The following is a 20,356-nucleotide window of genomic DNA, read 5'->3' as shown; positions in this document are numbered from 1 at the left end:
TTGACCCATTTAACATAATTTCATATATTATATACAATGATAACTATATAAGTCATTCACAATTACAACTAGATTCATGATAAAGTATTTTATGATCAACATCCAAACCAATAATATAAAAGAAAATTAATATCTCCAAATAATAAAATTACATATTAACTAAAAAAGTTTAATAGTTTGATATATTATATTAAATAGTCAAATACTATTATTAATATTACATCTCAACAACAACAAAGACATATTAAATGTACTAAAAATTTATAGAATTTGAAATAGTGCCAGTGGGGGCTGCCCCTGATGTGGAGATTCTAGCTTCCACCTTGGGATGTAAGATATCTTCACTTCCTTTGAAGTATCTTGGTTTACCGTTGGGTGCTTCTTTTAAATCTGAAAGGATTTGGAACGATGTAGTTGAAAGGGTGGAGTGCAGATTGGCTGCTTGGAAGAGACTTTACTTGTCGAAAGGTGGTAGGTTGACTTGGATTAAAAGTACTCTTTCTAACTTACCCACCTATTTTTTGTCTTTGTTCCCGCTTCCTGTAAAGGTGGCTAATCGCATTGAGAAGTTACAAAGGGATTTCTTATGGAGTGGCTTGGGGGAAGAGTTCAAATTCCATCTGGTTAATTGGTCTACAATCTGTACCCGAATTTCGGGGGGAGGGTTGGGGATTCGCCACTTGATGAATTCCAATCAAGCTCTCTTGGGTAAGTGGTTGTGGAGGTATCAAAATGAAAGGGAGGCTCTTTGGAAGCCCATTATAGATTCTCAGTTTGGAGAAGTTTGGGGAGGCTGGTGCTCGAATGAGGTACGTGGTCCTCACGGAGTGGGTTTGTGGAAAAACATTAGAAGCCGTTGGGGGACCTTCTGGGGTCACGAGCATTTCGTGGTAGGCGATGGTTCGCGTGTCCGTTTTTGGCTTGATAAATGGTGTGGCAACCACTGTTTACGAGATACCTTTCCTGCCATCTTTGCTCTTGCCAGAGTTAAGGAGGCTTCGATTGCTGATATCTTGGTCTTTTCAAATGGTGCCCCTCAATGGAATGTGGATTTCATTAGGGCAGCTCATGATTGGGAATTAGAGTCTTTTTCAGAGTTCTTTGAGGCTCTATATTCAGCAAGTTTTCCAGGGGGTTCCGAAGACAAGTTGCTTTGGAATCTTTCTAAGAAAGGTACTTTCTCTGTTAGTTCTTTTTACTAGAAGCTCACGAACCCCGGTCTATCTATGTTTCCATGGAAGAGTATATGGAAGACGAAAGCTCCTTCAAAAGCAGCTTTCTTTGTCTGGACAGCTTCTTTGGACAAGATTCTCACTACAGATAATTTGAGGAAACGTCGGGTTGTTGTCTTAGATTGGTGTTGTATGTGTAAAAAGCATGGGGAGTCAGTTGATCACCTGCTTCTACACTGCGAGGTGGTCAAGGCTATGTGGGTTGATGTATTCTCAAGACTCGGACTGTCTTGGGTTATGCCTTGTAGATTGGTGGACTTTCTAGCAAGTTGGAGAGGCCTTCATGGTGACTCTCAAGTAGCGGCAATTTCGAGATTGATACCAATATGCATGTGTTGGTGTATTTGAAATGAGAGAAATGCTAGATGTTTTCATGATCATGAGAGAACTTTGGCTGAGCTTAAAGCTTTCCTTTTTAAGTCATTGTTCCTATGGGCGGGGGCTATACTTTGTAATGGATATAGTGTCCATGATCTTCTCCTTTCTATTGTAACCTCTAGCTAGGTGTTTTTTCATGTATACTTCCTGTGTACCTGGGCCTTGCCTAGTTCTATGAATACAATATCTTTGATTACTTATCAAAAAAAGAATTTGAAAATAGAATTTATTCATAGTATGCAAGTTTCGCGAATTAACCAGCAATTGACCCTTTTATTAATCGTGCCTTATCGAGTCAAGCTGTTTTGAACCAAACCCATTTATTTCGTGTCATGTTCTTATTAGGTTCACAAGCCATATCACATATTGCCACCACTAGATTATACGAGCTCTTCCCCCATGGCACTTTACCATGAACTGAGAAAACCAAGAGAGCGGCTTTGTCGAGCTCAGTGACATTTCTCCCATCCTAGAACTTCAACACCTCTTGGTATAATGACAAAACCTCACTGGCCTCCTCCACCATACTCGGTAAATTCTCAATAGCAACCATGAAGATTAGAACAGTTGACCCAAGTATGCTCTATTTCCATCACGTGTGTGCTTTATGAACTTCAGTTGTCCCTTCGCCTATAGCACAGCTTCCACCATGGTCACCAGTCACCATACACTAATACTACTCAATGAGACTAACCTTGCATACCGTCTGCTCATCTCCACAATCTTCCTTGTATCAATACATATTTCCATTAAGAGCTTGAAAGCTTCGATTCCACCCAAAAACAACTCAACAGACCCATACTCCCTTCTTAACCAAGACTTCTAAAAATGCTGAAATAATTAAATACGTGTGTGTGTGTGTGTTGCATAAATTATATATGTAGTGTTATATACAAGGTATCTAACATGTGTGGAAAATCAAATTGTAATAGGAGCTAAATACTGGTGGCAGTACAGTATGTTCATTAAAAATACAAAGGAATAAACAGAAAAAAAATAATAATAATGCATTATGGGATGGATGTAGGACCCAACATCATAATGGTAAAAGCTGTGGAGAATAAGGAAGGCACTACTCATGAGCCTCAAGGTAAAGCATTGCAAAAAGCTCTACTATAGTGCATTCACTGCCAAAGAAGCCCAACATGTGCACAAATGTTGGTCTTTCTCTTGTCGCCTTAACCTACAGGATTGATAATCACCACACGCACACACACACACCCCAAAAAAGAACAGAGAGAGGAAAAAGAAGTGTATGCCAGCAGGTCAATCAACTTTTTCAACAATCATGTGTAAACAACCAGTTTCAGTTTATCAAATTTAATTCCTCACACAAATCCCCTCTTTCTCCCCTACCCCCAACCATGCAAATTTCAGCTTTTCACCAAATCTTCTCACTCACTCTCTCTCTCTAACAAACCAACCAAGAACAAGCCTGGAAGGAAATGATTCCACTACTAAGACCTATATAGGTCTTATCTCTTGTATATCATCTTGTGTACTTTGGCTATGCATATCCTTATTAATAATATCGTTTACTTGAAAAAAAAAAAAAAAAGATCGGAGCCCTAGGGAAGGCCTTTGTGCTACTTATCAACTGCCAGACCATCCCCCCAAATTTTAAGCCCCATCATCTGCCACCTTCTCCCCTTTCCGAGGACCACACAATCTAGAAATTTCTCCTCCTCTTCGTCCGCCATTTGTGATTCCATTATAGATCCCAAAGATCCCTGCCTTCATTATTTTGGTCCTTTTTCTCATTTTCTTCCACCATTTGTATTTTGGGGGTAAATGATTAATCTATGGTAATGTGTGCTTTTCTTTGTTCATCTGTACTGAAATCTGACTCAAGCTGGAGTTATGGTTGATCTAAGCTCTTCTTCTTTTTTTTCTTTTCTTTTCTTTTTTTGTTGTCTTTTTAAATTGAAATTTCACTTGAGCTCAAGGTCAACTTATGTGTGTTATTGGAGTCAAGCTTGAACCAAGTTCAAACTTGGCTAAATTTACTTGAGTCTAGCTCGAACATATATGAAGGTTGAGCCTACATATAACTTTGTCAAACCGAGTTCAAACAGCCAACACTCGGGGCTCAACTCAGAAAGAATATTGCCCAACTGTACGTATAAAAACTGACTGCTCAATGTATTAACGTTTGTTCCAATGTCAGATCTCATGGTCACCATCCCATGGAAGATGACTTTATGTAGCATTCTGATTTAAATTGAAAAGAAATAACTGATGGAAATTTCTCTGCAGTTACAAATTAAATTCAATATTGCCAATAAGGGATTGAATAATGTAAGAATACATAAACATAAATACATGCATGCAAAACAAGGACCATATAAATACAAAAATATTACCTTCCCAGTTCTTGCAAGTTCTTTGATTCCAAATTTGCTTAAGTTTCTTTGAACAGCAACCATCTTCCCAGGGTCTCCAGTGACCTGGAATATCCACATGGAAATTAACTTTAAGATAAACCAGAAAATCTGGTCCCTACCAAATGTAAAGTTTAACCATGTTTCTGGGTATGATTGTATTAAGTATACTCCATGAGGGTGTATAACTGTCAACTTCAAGCTAAATATACATAATGCAATAGTAAGAGAGTAGTGCAAGATTTTGAATTACCCATCATTTTCCCTCTTTTCTACTTTTTCTTCTTTCTCTAAACTCTAACTTTTACATGGTATAGAGCAATCTTGTTTCTCTACCTTTTATTGCTCTATTTGTTCTCCCTAAACATAATCGTAGTTTTGGTGGTCGTCAGAATCAATAGGTGGGCAGACAGAATTAATGTCGTTGTTCATTGGTTGTATTGTGGTGCAGTTGTGCCACCAATGATGGAAATTCCAGCAAGACATAGCTTCAAAAAGACAATTATTGTAAACTATTTTACTGAAAAACTGCCCTAGAACACCTTACATGCATGAGTAGTTATATGATATCTGATAGAGGGTGATGAGTGTAGGTGGTACATGGGGATCCCACATTGCTTGGGAGGAGAAGTTATTGCTCTTTATAATGATTCCGATGGGGCTCCAATTGTACCATTGATTAGTCCTTTTCGGAGTATGGCCCACATGTGGCTTGGACCTCTCTTGAAGCGTTACAAATAGTACCAAAACCTACCCCCACCAGAAGTGTGAGGCTTGAACTGTGCCACCTTTGATGGAATGGCCCAACGAGGACGTCAGAAATTTAAAGTGGGAGAATGTGGTACCCAATATTGAGTGATGATGTAAGTGGGGTATAGGATCCCACATTACTCAGGTGGGAGAAGTTCTTGTTGTTTAAGATTATGGCCTAGATGTGGCTTAGGCCTCCATTGGAGCATTACAATTTAGCAAGGGATTCAATAGAAGTTGACAAGGTACCACGTCTAATTATAGGTGGTTATGAAGTTTTGTGCTCAAGCTAGAAGTGCATAGCATGACCTTACATATAAAGCAAACAATGTTGTTTTAAATTATTACAACACATAAAACCCTTCATAGGAAATCCCATTCTATGTACCCAAGCGACGATGAAAGTTAAAGTTACGCATAGTATGCTTATTATGTCATATTTGAATTTATATCGTGCATATGTATGCGATTAATTCATATCGCGCATATGTATCACTCCCTTCAAAGTCTAAGGTTCAACAAGGAAACTTTCGAGGATGCGATGCGCAAGATCGAGGTTTACTCTGTAAGGGTGGGTCCGAAGGGCCCAACCTTGGAGAGGTTCCCCGACATCAAAAAAAAAAATTTATGCGATTAATGCCATGATGTTATGAGATATGCAACGTAATAGTGACTAGACGAGCAAATAAGATTATGTGGTCACAATCCAAGAAGGGGAATTTTACTATACAGTCGTACTATGTGTCCCTCAACAACACCTAGGGGTTGGCTCAAGTGGTAAAGGCCTTGGGCTTGAGGGTATACTCCCCTCAAGTCTAAGGTTCAAATCCCCTTTGGAGCAAACAATCTTTAAGGGCCATTGGACTGGAGGATTTTCCCCTTGAATTACCCGAGGTGAACTTGCAGGAAACTCCTTACCGAGGGCCTGTGCACCCCTAGGATTAGTCAGGACGCTGTTTTCGGACACCCGGTGTCAATCAAAAAAAAATAAGTCCCTCATGACACACTCTACAAGAACATTCCCATAGAAGAACATATAGAAGACTAACACCCCCCTAAAAGCTTCCTTTTTTGTATCAACAGCTTCACTAGGAAAGATTCTTACCTTAGATAATCTAAGGAAACACCATTTCATTATAATACCATTTCATTATATTGGATTGGTATTATATGTGTAGGAAAAGTAGGGAGTCTATGGATCACCTATTATTGCATTGTGATGTAGCCATGAGCTCATGGAATAATATCTTGCTAGACTGGGACTCCTTTGGGATGCCAAGAAGGGTTGTTGACTTTTTGGCCAACTGGCATGGCATTTGAGGTAACTCTCAAATCGCAACTATGTGGAAGACAATACCGATCTGCCTATGGTAGTGCATATGGATGGAGAGGAATGGTCGGAGTTTTGAGCATGAACGGACAATAGACGAGATTAGAACTTTTTTTCTTCATACGCTATTCCACTGGTCGATTGTAATAAACTTTAACGGCATGAACGTACATGATTTTCTTGTATCTTTAGATAGTCATGCATACGTGTGGTTCTTGTATATATCATGTGTACTTGGCTTCACCTCTTTCTAGTAAAATTTCCTATTTACTGATCAAAAAAAATATTTGTTATGTCATGTACATATTCACCAATAAAAAAAATGCCATATACATATGCATACAAATGTCATGTTAGCTTGCTTAAAGACGTTTACATGAAAGTGTGGTCCACCAAAGAAAGTTATGAATAAGTTAAGTGGTTCCCCTTGTAGCCACAATCTGTGGAACCAAGCCACAACCCTACACACAGAGGGTAATGTGTGTTGGCCATAAGAAAAGTGACACAATTTAATAGAGAGCTTACCATGCTCAATATGTTAAGTCACATGCCAAACAAGTTAGATGTCAAATTGTTGCGTACATAGATGCTTTTATATGACATGACTGGTATGGATATTTTTCAAGAAAAACCAAGTTAGAAATTATGTTTATTGTATGATGTACCAACTCATATTGTTTGTTTTTATTTCTTCTAACCCTCCAGATGAAGAGAATGAGAAAGATGAGCACAGTCGGGTTAGGCTTAAACATCAGATTCCGATGTCCAAAATTAAGGCCACGCTTGGATAGTGAGATGAGATGAGATAGTTTTAGATGAAAGTTAAAAGTTAAATAAAATATTGTTAGAATATTATTATTATTTGGGATTTGAAAAAATTGAATTGTTTATTATATTTTGTGTGGGAATTTGAAAAAGTTATAAAAATGATATGAGGTGAGATGAAACGGTTTTTGTATCCAAATGGGGTCTAAGCGTCCTTACACAATAGGATTAGTTTTAAGTTTTCTTGCCATGAGATTATTTTTATTACATTTTTTTAAGAGTGTTTTCATTAAAATGAGGGAAACTTCATTATGTGGATCTCTTACCTAGCACCAGTTCAACATTTCAGTAGCATTCCTATACCCACAGGAAGGGGTTGTTACACATTCTGTTGGTAGCTAAGCTTTTTGGATATCATGATTTTTAACCTAAATCGGAGCTGCACCAGGAGAGGCATGTGGATGGATGCCTTCACTGAAATGAAACCTACTTAAATGGAAAAATGTATATTCCAAAAAGTACCATCTCTTTGGGGACTTGTGTAAGTGTTTTTTTCATAGAGGGGGGAATAAGAACGGAGTCTCTATAGGTCTCTTGTTTCCTTGGCTGCTAGGAGAAAAGATAGGAAAAAATTCAGAAATTTTTAACAAAGAACTATACAAGGCTCATAAATAGCGGAAGGTGACCTTGGCTTCTTGCAAGTTTGGGCTATGTTCTTTATCATTGATGGTGTGAAGTTTACCATAGTTTTGACCATGAGTGTTTCTTCAAATTAGAGCTTTCCCATGTCAAAGTAATTATAACACTACTACTAATAATGATAACAACAGCAGCAGCAGAGTAATAATAAATAGATTATTAGAGAGCATAAAGGCGCTACCCAAGTATACAGGGAGTATAAACTTAAAACACCAAGCCAAAAAGATCAAGAAAATCACGAAAACTGAAGCCGAAAAACATGTGTTTGCAGCCATCCAATGATACAGAGATCTGGTGAGGTGAATTTACTCTCTTCGTAATCATGCCTTAGTGAATTTATTCTATAATCCGTGTTAGTATTCATCTCTAAAACTAAATTCATAGATAATTATAATGACTAAAACACAAGAAAAGGCCAAGGATATGACAGAATTCACCTCAATAGTCAGTGAATCTTCGGAGGTATCAACAATTTTTGCCCTGAAGACGTCTACCAACCACATGATCTGGAGATTACAGCACAAAGAAGAGATCGGGTACTTCAAGGCACTAAATAAAACGAAAGCCAACAAAAAGCCATTGCTCCCTTATCTTGAAATAAGAGAGCCACTCCAATTATCTTAAAACAAAAAATTAAACTCCATACACAAAGAAGCATATAGTAGACCTAACTGGTTAATTCCTGCTTGAACCAAATGAAATTCATGACAACACTAAATAGTACAAAGACGCATGGCATACATGTAGGGCATGAACTCATTTTTAGTAGACCCACCTTAGGACCAGACTATATAACTGACAGATTAGCACACTCTTTTATGGAAATACAAACTGTTCTAAATTTCTCAAAATTCAATATAAACGTATGCTTATATTTTTAGTAAAGCAAATCAATTAAATTTAATTTTAAAGGGAAGATCAGCTCAGTTTTCTTATGCATACCCCCAAAATATTTTTAGAAAAGGAAGTCTTGGACAACAAAAGGAGAAAATCAAACCATAGGCATCTAAAAATCGGAAATCTTTGCTAGGAATATTGCACCCTGTAAAACTAAAAAAAGAACTTGAAACGTTATTCCTACTCCATCGATGCAATATCTGTCGAAATAAGTTGCCTTCAGACAGACAAACATAGAAATATACTCAGGAAAAAGAGAACCAACTGATGGGAGGAGCTTTGCTTTCTAGTCAAAGTAGCCCATCCAAGAGAAGGATCAGACTAGTGGTTGAATGATCTAAATCATTACCTCAGCACGACTGTTGGGTTCTGCATTAAGTTTTATAAGCATCAGTTCACGTTCTACTTGTGACTCTCTTGAGATATCTTCAACCTGATACATAAGATAAGTCACTCGAGAAGTAAAGTGCAGAACCAAATAAGGGAACGCTCACTTCTAAAAATTATATACAGATATTTATTAAAGAAAAAAACCTAGAATCAAATTATTAGAAGAGATAGGGCACTGTCAAGAAAGCAGAGTCTTGAAAGATTCATTTGAAAATAAAAGTCCCGTAGCCCCGTCCCAACAAATCATCAGCAACTAGAAATCAGAATTTCCATAGAAAATTTTAAGATTATCTACGTGGGACATAACCTTAAGGACATTCACAAGCTTGTTCAGCTGTTCGACGACTTGTCTCAAGACCTTCTCGGTACCCGAGACGACTATGGTAAAGAGAGCCTTGTCCTTGTTCAAACCAACTGCAAGGGACTCTATGTTGTAACCCCTTCTAGCAAATACCCCCGCAATTCGATTTATTATTCCACTCTCATCCCCAACAAACACTGAAATTGTATGGCGTTTCACCCTGAAATCAATTAAGATACCACATTATAACCATAAAAAATATAGCAGGTATGGATATTGTACAGGGAAAGAAAACAGGCTCAAAAGTAGCCTTTTGACAAAGAAAAAACTCAATCTTCCAAGGAAAATCTAATCAAGTAAAGCTATCTGATACAGAGCATTTTTCAGAACGTAATCATATCAAGTAGAAACCAGAAATAGATATCTAGAAAAAAAAATTACCAACAGATTTTATTTCTCAACCGTATCACCATTCTTACATTTTATTGCTGAACAAAGATAATGAGACCCTTGTCACCAGGCCATCAAGCTCCAGTATTTATCGCTTCAACTTACCGCAAATTAACCACAAATCATTCTATTGAGATTAAAGGATACAACTGTGCATATAATGCCCACGGTTCCACCTGATAAAGATGCAGCAATTACTTGAGGCCATTTTGTTATGCATTCTGTTATACGCTGTCGATTATTCCTTATTTGTTTGTTATTATTATTTCATTCCATTTTTGTAATCTATAAATAGCAGTACACTGCTAGTACAGGATATTCAGAATTATTCCTTCTTTGATTTCTGTTGCCTTCTTCTTCGTGGTCTGCTCCTATACTCTGCGTTCTATGCACTGCTGTTAATATGGTATCATGAGCCATGAAAGAAACACCTCCCCCCAACGATAAAAATATGTTCTCCAATCCTGAGAAGTGAGAACAACCCACACCACCCAGCTAGTCCCTACTATATCCAACCCGGTGAAGGAGCTTCTTCTCCACTGGTTCCTGATCTTCTAACCACTGAAAACTATGTAACCTGGGCAAGGACCATGCGCCGAGTCTTGAATATCAAAAACTAATTAGGATTCATTGATGGCAAGATTCTCAAACCATCCAATGATTCCGATCCTCTCTATACTGCTTGGGAACGTTGCAATGATATGGTGATAGCTTGGATTCAACACTCCGTTGGCTTTGAACATCGAGCAAGCATTGCTCATGCAAACACTGCCGCAGCTGTTGAAATGATCTCCACGAGCGATTTTCAATTCAAAACGCTCCACGAATTTTTCAGCTCACTAAATCGATCTCAACACTTACTCAAGATGATGAATCGATTAGTCAATACTATAATAAACTCAAAGGTTTCTAGAATGAGTTAGAAATCTATGAACCTATGCCTTCTTGTACGTGTGGAGCAGTGAAGACTCTGATGGATTACACTCACCGAAGCAAAGTTATGCAGTTCCTCAATGGACTGCATGAATCATTTGATGCCATTTGCACACAAATATTACTCCATGATCCTCTCCCAGCATTAAATCAAGTTTTATCTCTTATACAACAAGAGGAAAGGCGCCGACAACTTAATTCCCCTCCTTCACCAATTGCAATGGCAGCACGAGGACCTGATCAACACAACCATTCCTCCTCGCGTAAAGATCGACTGTTTTGTACTCATTGCAACATCCAGAGACACTCATTGGAACGATGCTTCAAAGCAAATCCTAATCTCCCTATGGTTCTCACTGTCGCATACCAGGACATACTAGAGACAAGTGCTACAAGCTAAATGGATTTCCTCCAGGTCACAAAAATAATTCCAAGTTTAAATCACATGCTAATCAATCTTCACTTAAACAGGAACAAATCGGCAATGGCTCACCTATTACTCAAGAGCAGTACACTCGCCTCCTTGCCTTACTCCAATCTTCTCAACTCCCAGTTACTACATCTGCTGCAAATCATACTTGTTCAGATTCATCCACTTCTGGAATTTCTCCTGTTTCTGGTACTCTTTGTTACAATTCCACAAACACATCACACACACTCACACGTGGATAATAGACACCGGAACTATAGATCACATGATCTATAGCCCCCGTCTTTTCACTCATAATATCACCCTCATCTCACACACAATCAAGTTACCAAACGGCACCACAACACCCGCCACACACGTTGGTGACATTCACCTTTCTGATCAACTCATTCTCAAACATGTGCTTTATGTACCTACCTTCTCCTTTAATTTACTCTCTGCCAAATCTTTATCCATTCATTCCAATTGTTGTCTCATTTTTTCTTCTAACTCTTGCTACATTCAGGACCTTTCATCATGGAAGACGATTGGCATGGGGACAGTGCATAATGGACTCTATCATCTTCAAAATACCAAACCAAATCCCACGGTTTTACAATCTTTTTTTTCTACTTTCTGTTCCAGCTATGTTTACACTACACATGTTTCAAAATTTGATGAGTTCACACTATGGCATTACAGACTTGGACATAGTTCCATGACACAGCATGTATTGAATGATATTCAAAAGTCAAATTCAAAATCCACAGTTCCGTCCAACATTCCTTGTGAAATTTGTCCACTCACAAAACAGCACAAACTACCATTTTCTCAATCAAACAACACGGCTTCAAACCCATTTGACTTAATTTCTGTTGATATTTGGGGTCTCAATCCGATCCAAGCTTACAATAATGTCAAATATTTCCTTACAATAGTGGACCAATTTACTAGATGCACATGGATATATTTACTCCAAAATAAATCTGAAGTTCGCTCATCCATTCAAAATTTATTTTCTCTTGTGACTACCCAATTCAACACACAGATCAAAACTGTAAGATCTGATAATGGTGCCGAGTTTAATATGCCCTCATTCTATGCTTCCAAAGGGACATTGCATCAACTCACTTGTGTTGCCACTCCCCAACAAAACGCCCTTGTTGAGCGTAAGCATCAACACATATTGAACGTTGCAAGAGCCTTGAAATTTCAGTCAAGCCTACCTATGAGATACTGGACCGAATTCATCAACACTGCCGTCTACTTAATCAACCGCACCCCTCTCCAAACCTTCAAGGCAAGTCTCCCTTTGAAATGCTCTATAACAAGAAACCATCATATTCTCACCTCAAAACGTTTAGATGCCTCTGTTTTGCGTCCACATTAACCCATGGACGTTCCAAGTTTGATGCTCTGGCCAGAAAATGCTTGTTTATCGGCTATCCCTATGGGGTTAAGGGATACAAACTCGACACCGCCATAAACTAGTATTTCTTTCCCGCGACGTCATATTTCATGAAGATATTTTCCCTCTGAAACAAACCAACATCGAACTCCAAGGATTACAAGTCTCGCCTCCCCTTCACTCACCTAAGACACTTATTGACACCAATTATCAAACACCTCCTGTGCAACTCAGTTCTACACCCCCCATCAACAACCATCAAACACCTCCTGTGCAACTCAGTTCTACACACCCCATCCTCAACCAAGACATTCATACCACCTCTCCAATTCACTCATCCACACCAATTACTAATACCTCTCATCAAACACCTTCTACACCTTGATTCTACACCCCCAGCTGACAATCAAAGCTTTGCACCAACTGAATTGCCCTTACGGCGATCCACCCAAACTCGAACTGCCCCTACTTACCTCAAAGAATTCCATTGTAATGCATTGTCTCCATCTCTATCCTATTCTTGGTTGAAAGCTACTGAATCAAGCAAAAGAACAGGTTCAACATTTTATTCCCCCTCTCTTCTGTGTTGTCTTACGATTATTTATCACCATCATTCAAAGCATTTATAGCTTCCATCTATGTTCACACCGAACCAACATCACACATTCAAGCTCTCAAAGATCCCATCTGGTGTAAGGCAATGGATCAAGAGCTCACTGCTCTAGAGCTCAATGAGACATGGTCCATCGTCGATTTACCCCCAGGCAAGAAGCCAATTGATTGCAAATGGGTGTACCGGTACAAATTCAAAGCTAATGGCTCCATCGAACATGCAAAAGTGAGATTAGTTGCGAAGGGCTTCACTCAACGTGAAGGAATTGATTTTCATAATACATTTTCACCAGTTGCTAAGATGGTCTCCATCCACACTCTTCTTGTTGTGGCTGCCATAAAGGGATGGGACTTACAGCAATTGGACGTGAATAACGCGTTCTTGTATGGAGAGCTCAACGAAGAACTGTATATGCGGCCTCCACCTGGCCTTGCTTTGCCACATGCAAACAAAGTATGTAAACTACACGAGCATTTATGGTCTACGACAGGCATCTCATCAATGGAACACAAAGCTTTCATCCACCCTTGCTGAATTTGGCTTCGTGCAATCCAAGTCTGACTACAGTCTATTCATCAAACACACAGCCTCGTCTTTTACAGCTTTATTGGTCTACGTTGACGACATTTTTTTGATGAGTTCAGACCATAAATCAGCCGATGAAGTCAAGCACTTCTTATCCACCAAATTCAAGATCAAAAATCTGGGTTCACTCAAATATTTTCTCGGCATGGAGATAGCTCGATCACGGGCTGGAATTGAAATTTGTCAGCACAAATACATTTTGGATATCTTATCCGAAAATGGTATGCTCGCTTCGAAGCCCTCACCCATACCAATGGAACCAAATATCAAGCTTCAAAAAGAGAAATGAGCCATATTTCCTGATCCCACTCTGTATAGGAAACTGGTTGGTAAGTTACTTTATTTGACTAATACACGACCAGACATCAATTACAGCGTGAATCTTCTAAGTCAGTTCATGGAAGCCCCACGGATACCTCACTATGATGCTCTCATTAAAGTCATTCGGTATCTCAAAAATGCACCAGGCCAAGGACTCTTTTTTCCCACCAATTCACCATTAAAACTCACAGCTTACTCAGATGCTAATTGGGCATATTGTCCTGATACTCGACTATTAGGGGATTATATTTATTTGAATTAATTCCTATGTTATCTATGTATTTCTAGTATAGATATATTTGTACAACTGTATAAGATTTATATGATTTGTAAGTTGAATATTTAGATTACGTAGATAAGTATGGGAAATAGATCTTATCCAAGATTTGAATCCCAATAGGATAGGAAGTCAGATTTCAAATGGCTAATTGGGTGTAATCTATTTTGACTATTTAATGAATGAGAAGGGAGAGAAGGAATTATTCAGTCAAAAAGAAATTTGTTATGGTACTAAGAGCAGGTTAACAATTTTTTGGTTGTGATTGGGGGCGTTGGCGTTCCACGGAGGGTAGGGGTTCCTTTGGTGTAAGCCTTTGGAAATTTATCAGAAAGGGGTGGGAGGAGTTCGTAAAGCACACTAGTTTTGAGGTGGGAGTGGGGACTAGAATTAGTTTTTGGTTTGATGTATGGTGTGGTGAGAGTGCTCTATTTACTGTTTTTCCAACTGTTTTCAGATTGGCTGAAAACCAGCAGGCCGCTGTCTCTGATGTATTGTGCACTGACAATGGGAGTGTTCTGTGGAATTTGATCTTATCCAGAAATGCGCAAGACTGGGAAGTGGATGAAATAGAAGGTTTTTACAGCCTTTTATATTCCAAGAAGTTAGGAGGAAATGGGTGGGATAGAATGCTGTGGAAACATTCAAGGCGCAAAATTTTTTCTGTTAAGTCCTTCTATAAAGTGTTGGCAGCTCATCAGCCTATTCGGTTTCCCTGGAAAGGTATTTGGAGAGCTCCCGTACCACCAAAAGTCTCCTTTTTTATTTGGACTGTTGCTTTGGGAAAGATTTTGACGGCTGACAATTTGAGGAAACGTGGTATGATCTTGATGGAATGGTGTTACATGTGTAAGAGTAATGGCGAATCAATTGAGCACCTTTTCTTGCTTTGTGAGGTGGCAAGGGAGTTATGGGCGGGTATTTTCAGTCGAGCCGGCCTGTCCTGGGTCATGCCTAAGACCGTGACAGAACTTTTAGCATGTTGGAAGAGGCAACATCATTGTCCTCAACTAGAAGAGACATGGAAGATGGTTCCTTTGTGTTTATTGTGGTGTATATGGATGGAACGGAATGAAAGATGCTTCAACAACAAGGAGAGAAATGTGGGGGAATTATGGAATTTTTTTGTGTTTTCTTTAGTTCAATGGTTGGCTGCTATTGTACTAAATGGTAGGAATGTTCACGAGTTCTTATTTTCTTTTCAGCTTTCTAGAATGTGATTAGGAGTCCATTTTGTATACTTCCTGTGTACATGGGCGTTGACTAGGTTCTTTCAATCAATAAATTCCTTACTTATCAAAAAAAAAACAATTTTTTTTTCTCTGTTTCTACGATTTTTTTTTCCTTTCTTAGGTTCTTTGTGGGTTCTTCATTCTCGGCGCTGGCTGAGTTCATGTTTGGTCTTCCGTGTGCTTCTCAGTGCCTTCATTGTTTGTTCTTGGCCTCTTGTGTGACTATCGGCATTGTCTGAGTTGAAGGTTGGGGTTCCTTGTGACTTTCGGCAACCTCTTAGTGTTTCTTGTGCATTATCGGCGCTGTCTGCATCGATTTTTGGCCCCTGTAGCGGTGATTATCGGCACTCTGTTTCAGAGAGTGTATTGTGGATTTCTGAGGTTGTCGGCATATTCTGTGAGTGTTTTTTGGGCTGCGATACGTTGTATTGCGTGTGGGTGATAACTTCTCAGACTATCGGTGTTATCTGCAGCAGTTTGGTGCTTCTTGGTGAGGTTTGTTGCATCTAGGGTTTCTTGTCTATCATGTCTTCTGAAATTAGAGATTCTCTTCTGGTTCGATTCAATGGCAAGAATTATGCTGCGTGGTCTTTTCAGTTTCAACTTTCCCAAGAATTATCTTGGGAAAGCAAGGATGCCCGAGTCATGTCTTGGATTCTTGGATATGTTGATCCCCATAATATTATCTTGAATTTACACTCATTCAAGAATGCTCGTGATATGTGAAATCATCTCAAGTGGCTGTATACTCAGAATAATGCAGCGAGGAGATTTCAACTCAAACTAGAGATGTCGAATTTCTCTCAAGGAGCTCTCTCTGTGGAGGAGTTTTATTCTGGTTTTTGCAACTTGTGGGCTAAGTATACAGATATTGTAGACACTTCAATTCCAGCAACAAGTTAGGCCGATATTCAAGCTCTTCATGAAGCAAGTATGCGGGCACAGTTTCTTATGAAACTAAGGCTGGAATTTGAATTTATTCGTGCTAATCTGATGAACCGAGATCCTGTGCCTTCACTTGATATGTGTTTGGGAGAGATATTTCGAGAGGAGCAAATATTGATGACTCAAATAGCCATGGAACAAGCTACTTCAGCTCCTGTGGCATAGGCAGCTCAAGGAAAAACCAAAGGGAAGGATTTGAGTACTACTCAATGCTATAGTTGCAAAGGTTATGGGCATCTTGCTGCAAATTGTTCTAAGAAAATTTGCAACTATTGCAAGAAGCAAGGACATATTATCAAGGATTGCCCAATACGTCCTCCACGTCGCCAAGCAACTGCCTATTCAACTGCTGCTGAGGCTACTAGTGCTGCCAGTTCCACCTTGGCCACTTCCTCTCATGTTCCAACTTCCACTTCTCAAAATGCCACTCCTATTACACCAGAAATGGTCCAACAAATGATAATCTAAGCTCTTTCAGCTTTTGGTATTTCAGGTAAAACCAAATCTACCTCTAAACCTTGGTATTTTGATTCCGGTGCCACCAATCATATGACAAGTACCTCTAACTCTCTTGTTAATGTCTCACAGTATGCTAGTCCACTTAAAATTCACATGGCAGATGGTAGTTCCCTACCTATCACTGTCGTAGGTGACATTTCTCCTTCCTTAAATATTGTTTTGGTGTCTCCTTCATTAAATACCAATCTGATTTCTATTGGACAATTAGTTGACAGCAATTGTAGAGTGTCATTCACTTCTTCTGGTTGTCTTGTACAGGATCAGGTGACCAGGAAGATGATCGCGAGGGGTCCTAAAGAGGGTCAGCTGTTTCCTTTATGTTTAGATTCCAAATCTGTTGAATCAAAGTCTTTATCTTCGTTTTCTTGTAATGTTGGTACTTTGAGTGTGAAGGATTGGCATAGGCTGTTGGGCCAGCCAATTCTCACATACTTCATAAGTTGTCATCTTCTAGTTTAATAGGCAATAAAGATCTCTATTCTCTTCCTCAATTAAATTTTGATTGTGATACATGCAAGTTAGCTAAAAGTAAAGTTTTGCCTTTTCCTTCAAAAGGATCTCATGTCACTCGTGCCTTTGATGTTATTCATAGTGATGTGTGGGATCTTGCCCCGATAGAATCTCATGATCGTTATAAATATTTTGTGACGTTTATTGATGATTATACTCGTTTTACATGGATTTACTTTCTTCGCACTAAAAATGAAGTATTTCCAGTATTCAAGCGTTTCTTGGCTTATCTCAATAATCAATTCTCTACCTCTATTAAGGTTCTTCGCTCCGATTCAGGAGGAGAATATATATCTACTGAGTTTCAAATGTTTCTTCAAGATCAAGGAATTATTTCTCAACGTTCTTGTCCATATACTCCACAACAAAATGGAGTAGCTGAAAGAAAGAATCGTCATCTTCTTGATATGGTCCGGGCTCTCCTAATTGATTCGGGTGTGCCCTCTCGTTTTTGGTGTGAAACTTTGTCTACTACTGTGTATTTAATTAATAGATTACCTACTCCAGTATTAGACAATGTTTCTCCTTATTTTTTGCTATTTGGGCACTCCCCAAACTATTCTCAATTGCACTCATTTGGTTGTGTTTGTTTTGTGCATCTTCCATCTCACGAAAGACACAAACTTTCTGCTCAATCAGTCAAATGTGCCTTTTTAGGGTATAATTCTTTTCAGAAGGGTTTTGTTTGTTATGATCCTCAGGCTAAACGCATTCGAGTTTCTTGCAATGTGGTGTTCTTTGACAAACAACAATTTTTTCATACTCATCTAGACCCTATTCCTCCTAGTTTCTGTGTTTTGCCAAATTTTTCAGATGAAGATACAACTTCTACACCAGTTTCCGCTCGGTTTAAACCTGGTTGTGTTTACACCAGGCCTAAACCATCTCATCCAGAAGATCTGACCGCTCTTTCTGCCCCTCCTGAGCATCCGCCCGTGCCTCCTGATCAATCACTTGACACATCTTATGATCCACCACCATGTCGGCATACTTCTAGAGTCTCCAAACCCCCGGATCGGTATGATTTTTCATCTCATTCTTCTATGTCAACTACACTTTCTTCTATTGCTATTCCCTCCTCTTATAAGCAGGCTATGGAACATGAGTGTTGGAGGGATGCCATGCAAGTAGAAATGGATGCACTAGCAGTCAATGACACTTGGGATATTGTGTCTTGTCCTTCTTCTGTGACACCTATTGGTAGTAAGTGGGTGTATTCTGTCAACCACTGGTTTTTGCGTGTTCCTTGGTCAATCTCTCGTTGCCTGGAAATCAAAGAAGCAGAACACGATCTCGCGATCCTCAGCTGAATCAAAGAATAGAGCCATGGCTGCCGTAGTTTGTGAGCTCACATGGCTTCGATATTTTCTCAATGATCTCGGCATTACGATTAATGATCCAGCCACTTTGTATTGTGATAACTTAGATGCATTGCACATAGCTGCCAACCCCGTGTTCCATGAGCGAACCAAGCACATCAAACTAGATTGTCAACTAGTTCGCGATAAAATTTCAGCTGGCCAAATAACTACTGCACACGTCCCTTCCTCTGATTGATCTTCTTACCAAACCCGTGCACTCTCCGGCGCTCACTAGATGTTTGTCCAAGATGGGAGTTTTAAACATCTACTCTCCATCTTGCGGGGGGCTATCGAGATTAAAGGATACAACTAAGCATATAATGCCCACGGTTCCACCTGATAAAGATGCAGCAATTACTTGAGGCCATTCTGTTACCGATTATTCCTTATTTGTTTGTTATTATTATTTCATTCCATTTTTGTAATCTATAAATAGCAGTACACTGCTAGTACAGATATTCAGAATTATTCCTTCTTTGATTTCTGTTGCCTTCTTCTTCGTGGTCTGCTCCTATACTCTGCGTTCTATGCACTGCTGTTAATACATTCTGTAGAAAAAGTAACTGCTTCGTACAACCAAATTGCAATTTGAAGGACAAAAAAAAAGATTATTCGATAAATAAAATAGAGCTATATAGAACAGTTGCATGCAACCACTAAATCCAACAAATGAACCAAAGAAAGCTCACGTAGAACCATTACAACCCCAACAGAAAAAAGAAGCCCGTAGTCAACTAAGTGTATACACTATCTTGATTAGTTAAAAGCAATCCTTCGTATACATCTAATTCGGTTTAGAAAATATTGGGTTTAGAAAACCCAGAAAAGAGCAAAAGAAAATCAGCGAGAGCGAAAGAAAAATAGAGTGAGCAACTCACTTAGACCGAGTCAGTGTAGCTGTGGACTCGCTCAGAGACGCTGCATTGTCGTTGCTAGCAGCAGAGACCACCAGTTTCTTGCATTCAAAAGTCCTCGATTGGGTTGGCCTCAAATATCCAAAATCCAAGCTTCTGTAAAACCCATGCCCCAAATCCAGTTTCAAAAGTGAGTTCAGCTTCTGGTTCCGTACGGGTGATTGCCACGGTGACACGGCCGCCATTAGTAACTCCTCTAGTTCCAATGGAAGATGAAGAGAGAGAGAGAGAGGGTGATAATTATTACATGGCGGTGCCACAAAACATAAATACAAAACCCCTTGTTGGTTTCTCGCACGTGTCTTTTGTTTTCGATTTTAAAGCCTAGTCTGAATTCAAATCTCACGTTAATTTATTTTATTTTATTATTATAATTTTTTTTTAATTTTTATATAAAATATAATAAATAATTTAATTTTTATAAATCTTAAAATAATTTTTATAAATTCTTATATAAAATATAATAAATAATTTAATTTTTATTATATAATTTATAAATCATCTCAATTCATCTAAAAATTCAAACCATTAATAAAGTTTGATCTAAGAAACTGAAAACCCCAGCTTAAACTTACGTTATTAAAATCTACTATCAAAATCAGGCACTAATTTATATCTCTTTCCAATCCAAAAATCTGGCACTGATATAAATCTGTCACATCCAAAATATATCTTTTAAATCAAAATTTTTTATTTATATTTTAAATTTTTAAAAAGAAAATATTATTTTTATCATTTATTTTTATCGTTCTATTT

General features: G+C 38.6%; 1 protein-coding gene across 1 annotated transcript in view; it reads right to left on the bottom strand.

Annotated features, from left to right (window-relative positions):
- Positions 1–19,874, bottom strand: part of LOC109018841 (acetolactate synthase small subunit 1, chloroplastic-like) — a 40,536-nt gene extending 20,662 nt beyond the window's left edge. The window contains exons 1-5 of the mRNA XM_019001033.2: positions 19,565–19,874; positions 9,130–9,343; positions 8,782–8,865; positions 7,973–8,041; positions 3,974–4,057 (exon numbers count right to left, since the gene is read on the bottom strand). Of these exons, the coding sequence (XP_018856578.1) occupies positions 3,974–4,057; positions 7,973–8,041; positions 8,782–8,865; positions 9,130–9,343; positions 19,565–19,785 (672 nt within the window). The 5' untranslated portion in view covers positions 19,786–19,874. The remainder of the gene's footprint in view (positions 1–3,973; positions 4,058–7,972; positions 8,042–8,781; positions 8,866–9,129; positions 9,344–19,564) is intronic.
- Positions 19,875–20,356: the final 482 nt, after the last annotated feature.

Source organism: Juglans regia, chromosome 11 (genome assembly GCF_001411555.2).
Source record: "Juglans regia cultivar Chandler chromosome 11, Walnut 2.0, whole genome shotgun sequence".
Taxonomy (NCBI): Eukaryota; Viridiplantae; Streptophyta; class Magnoliopsida; order Fagales; family Juglandaceae; genus Juglans; species Juglans regia.
The sequence above is the reverse complement of the archived record's forward strand: the minus strand, read 5'-3'. Positions and strand labels throughout refer to the sequence as shown.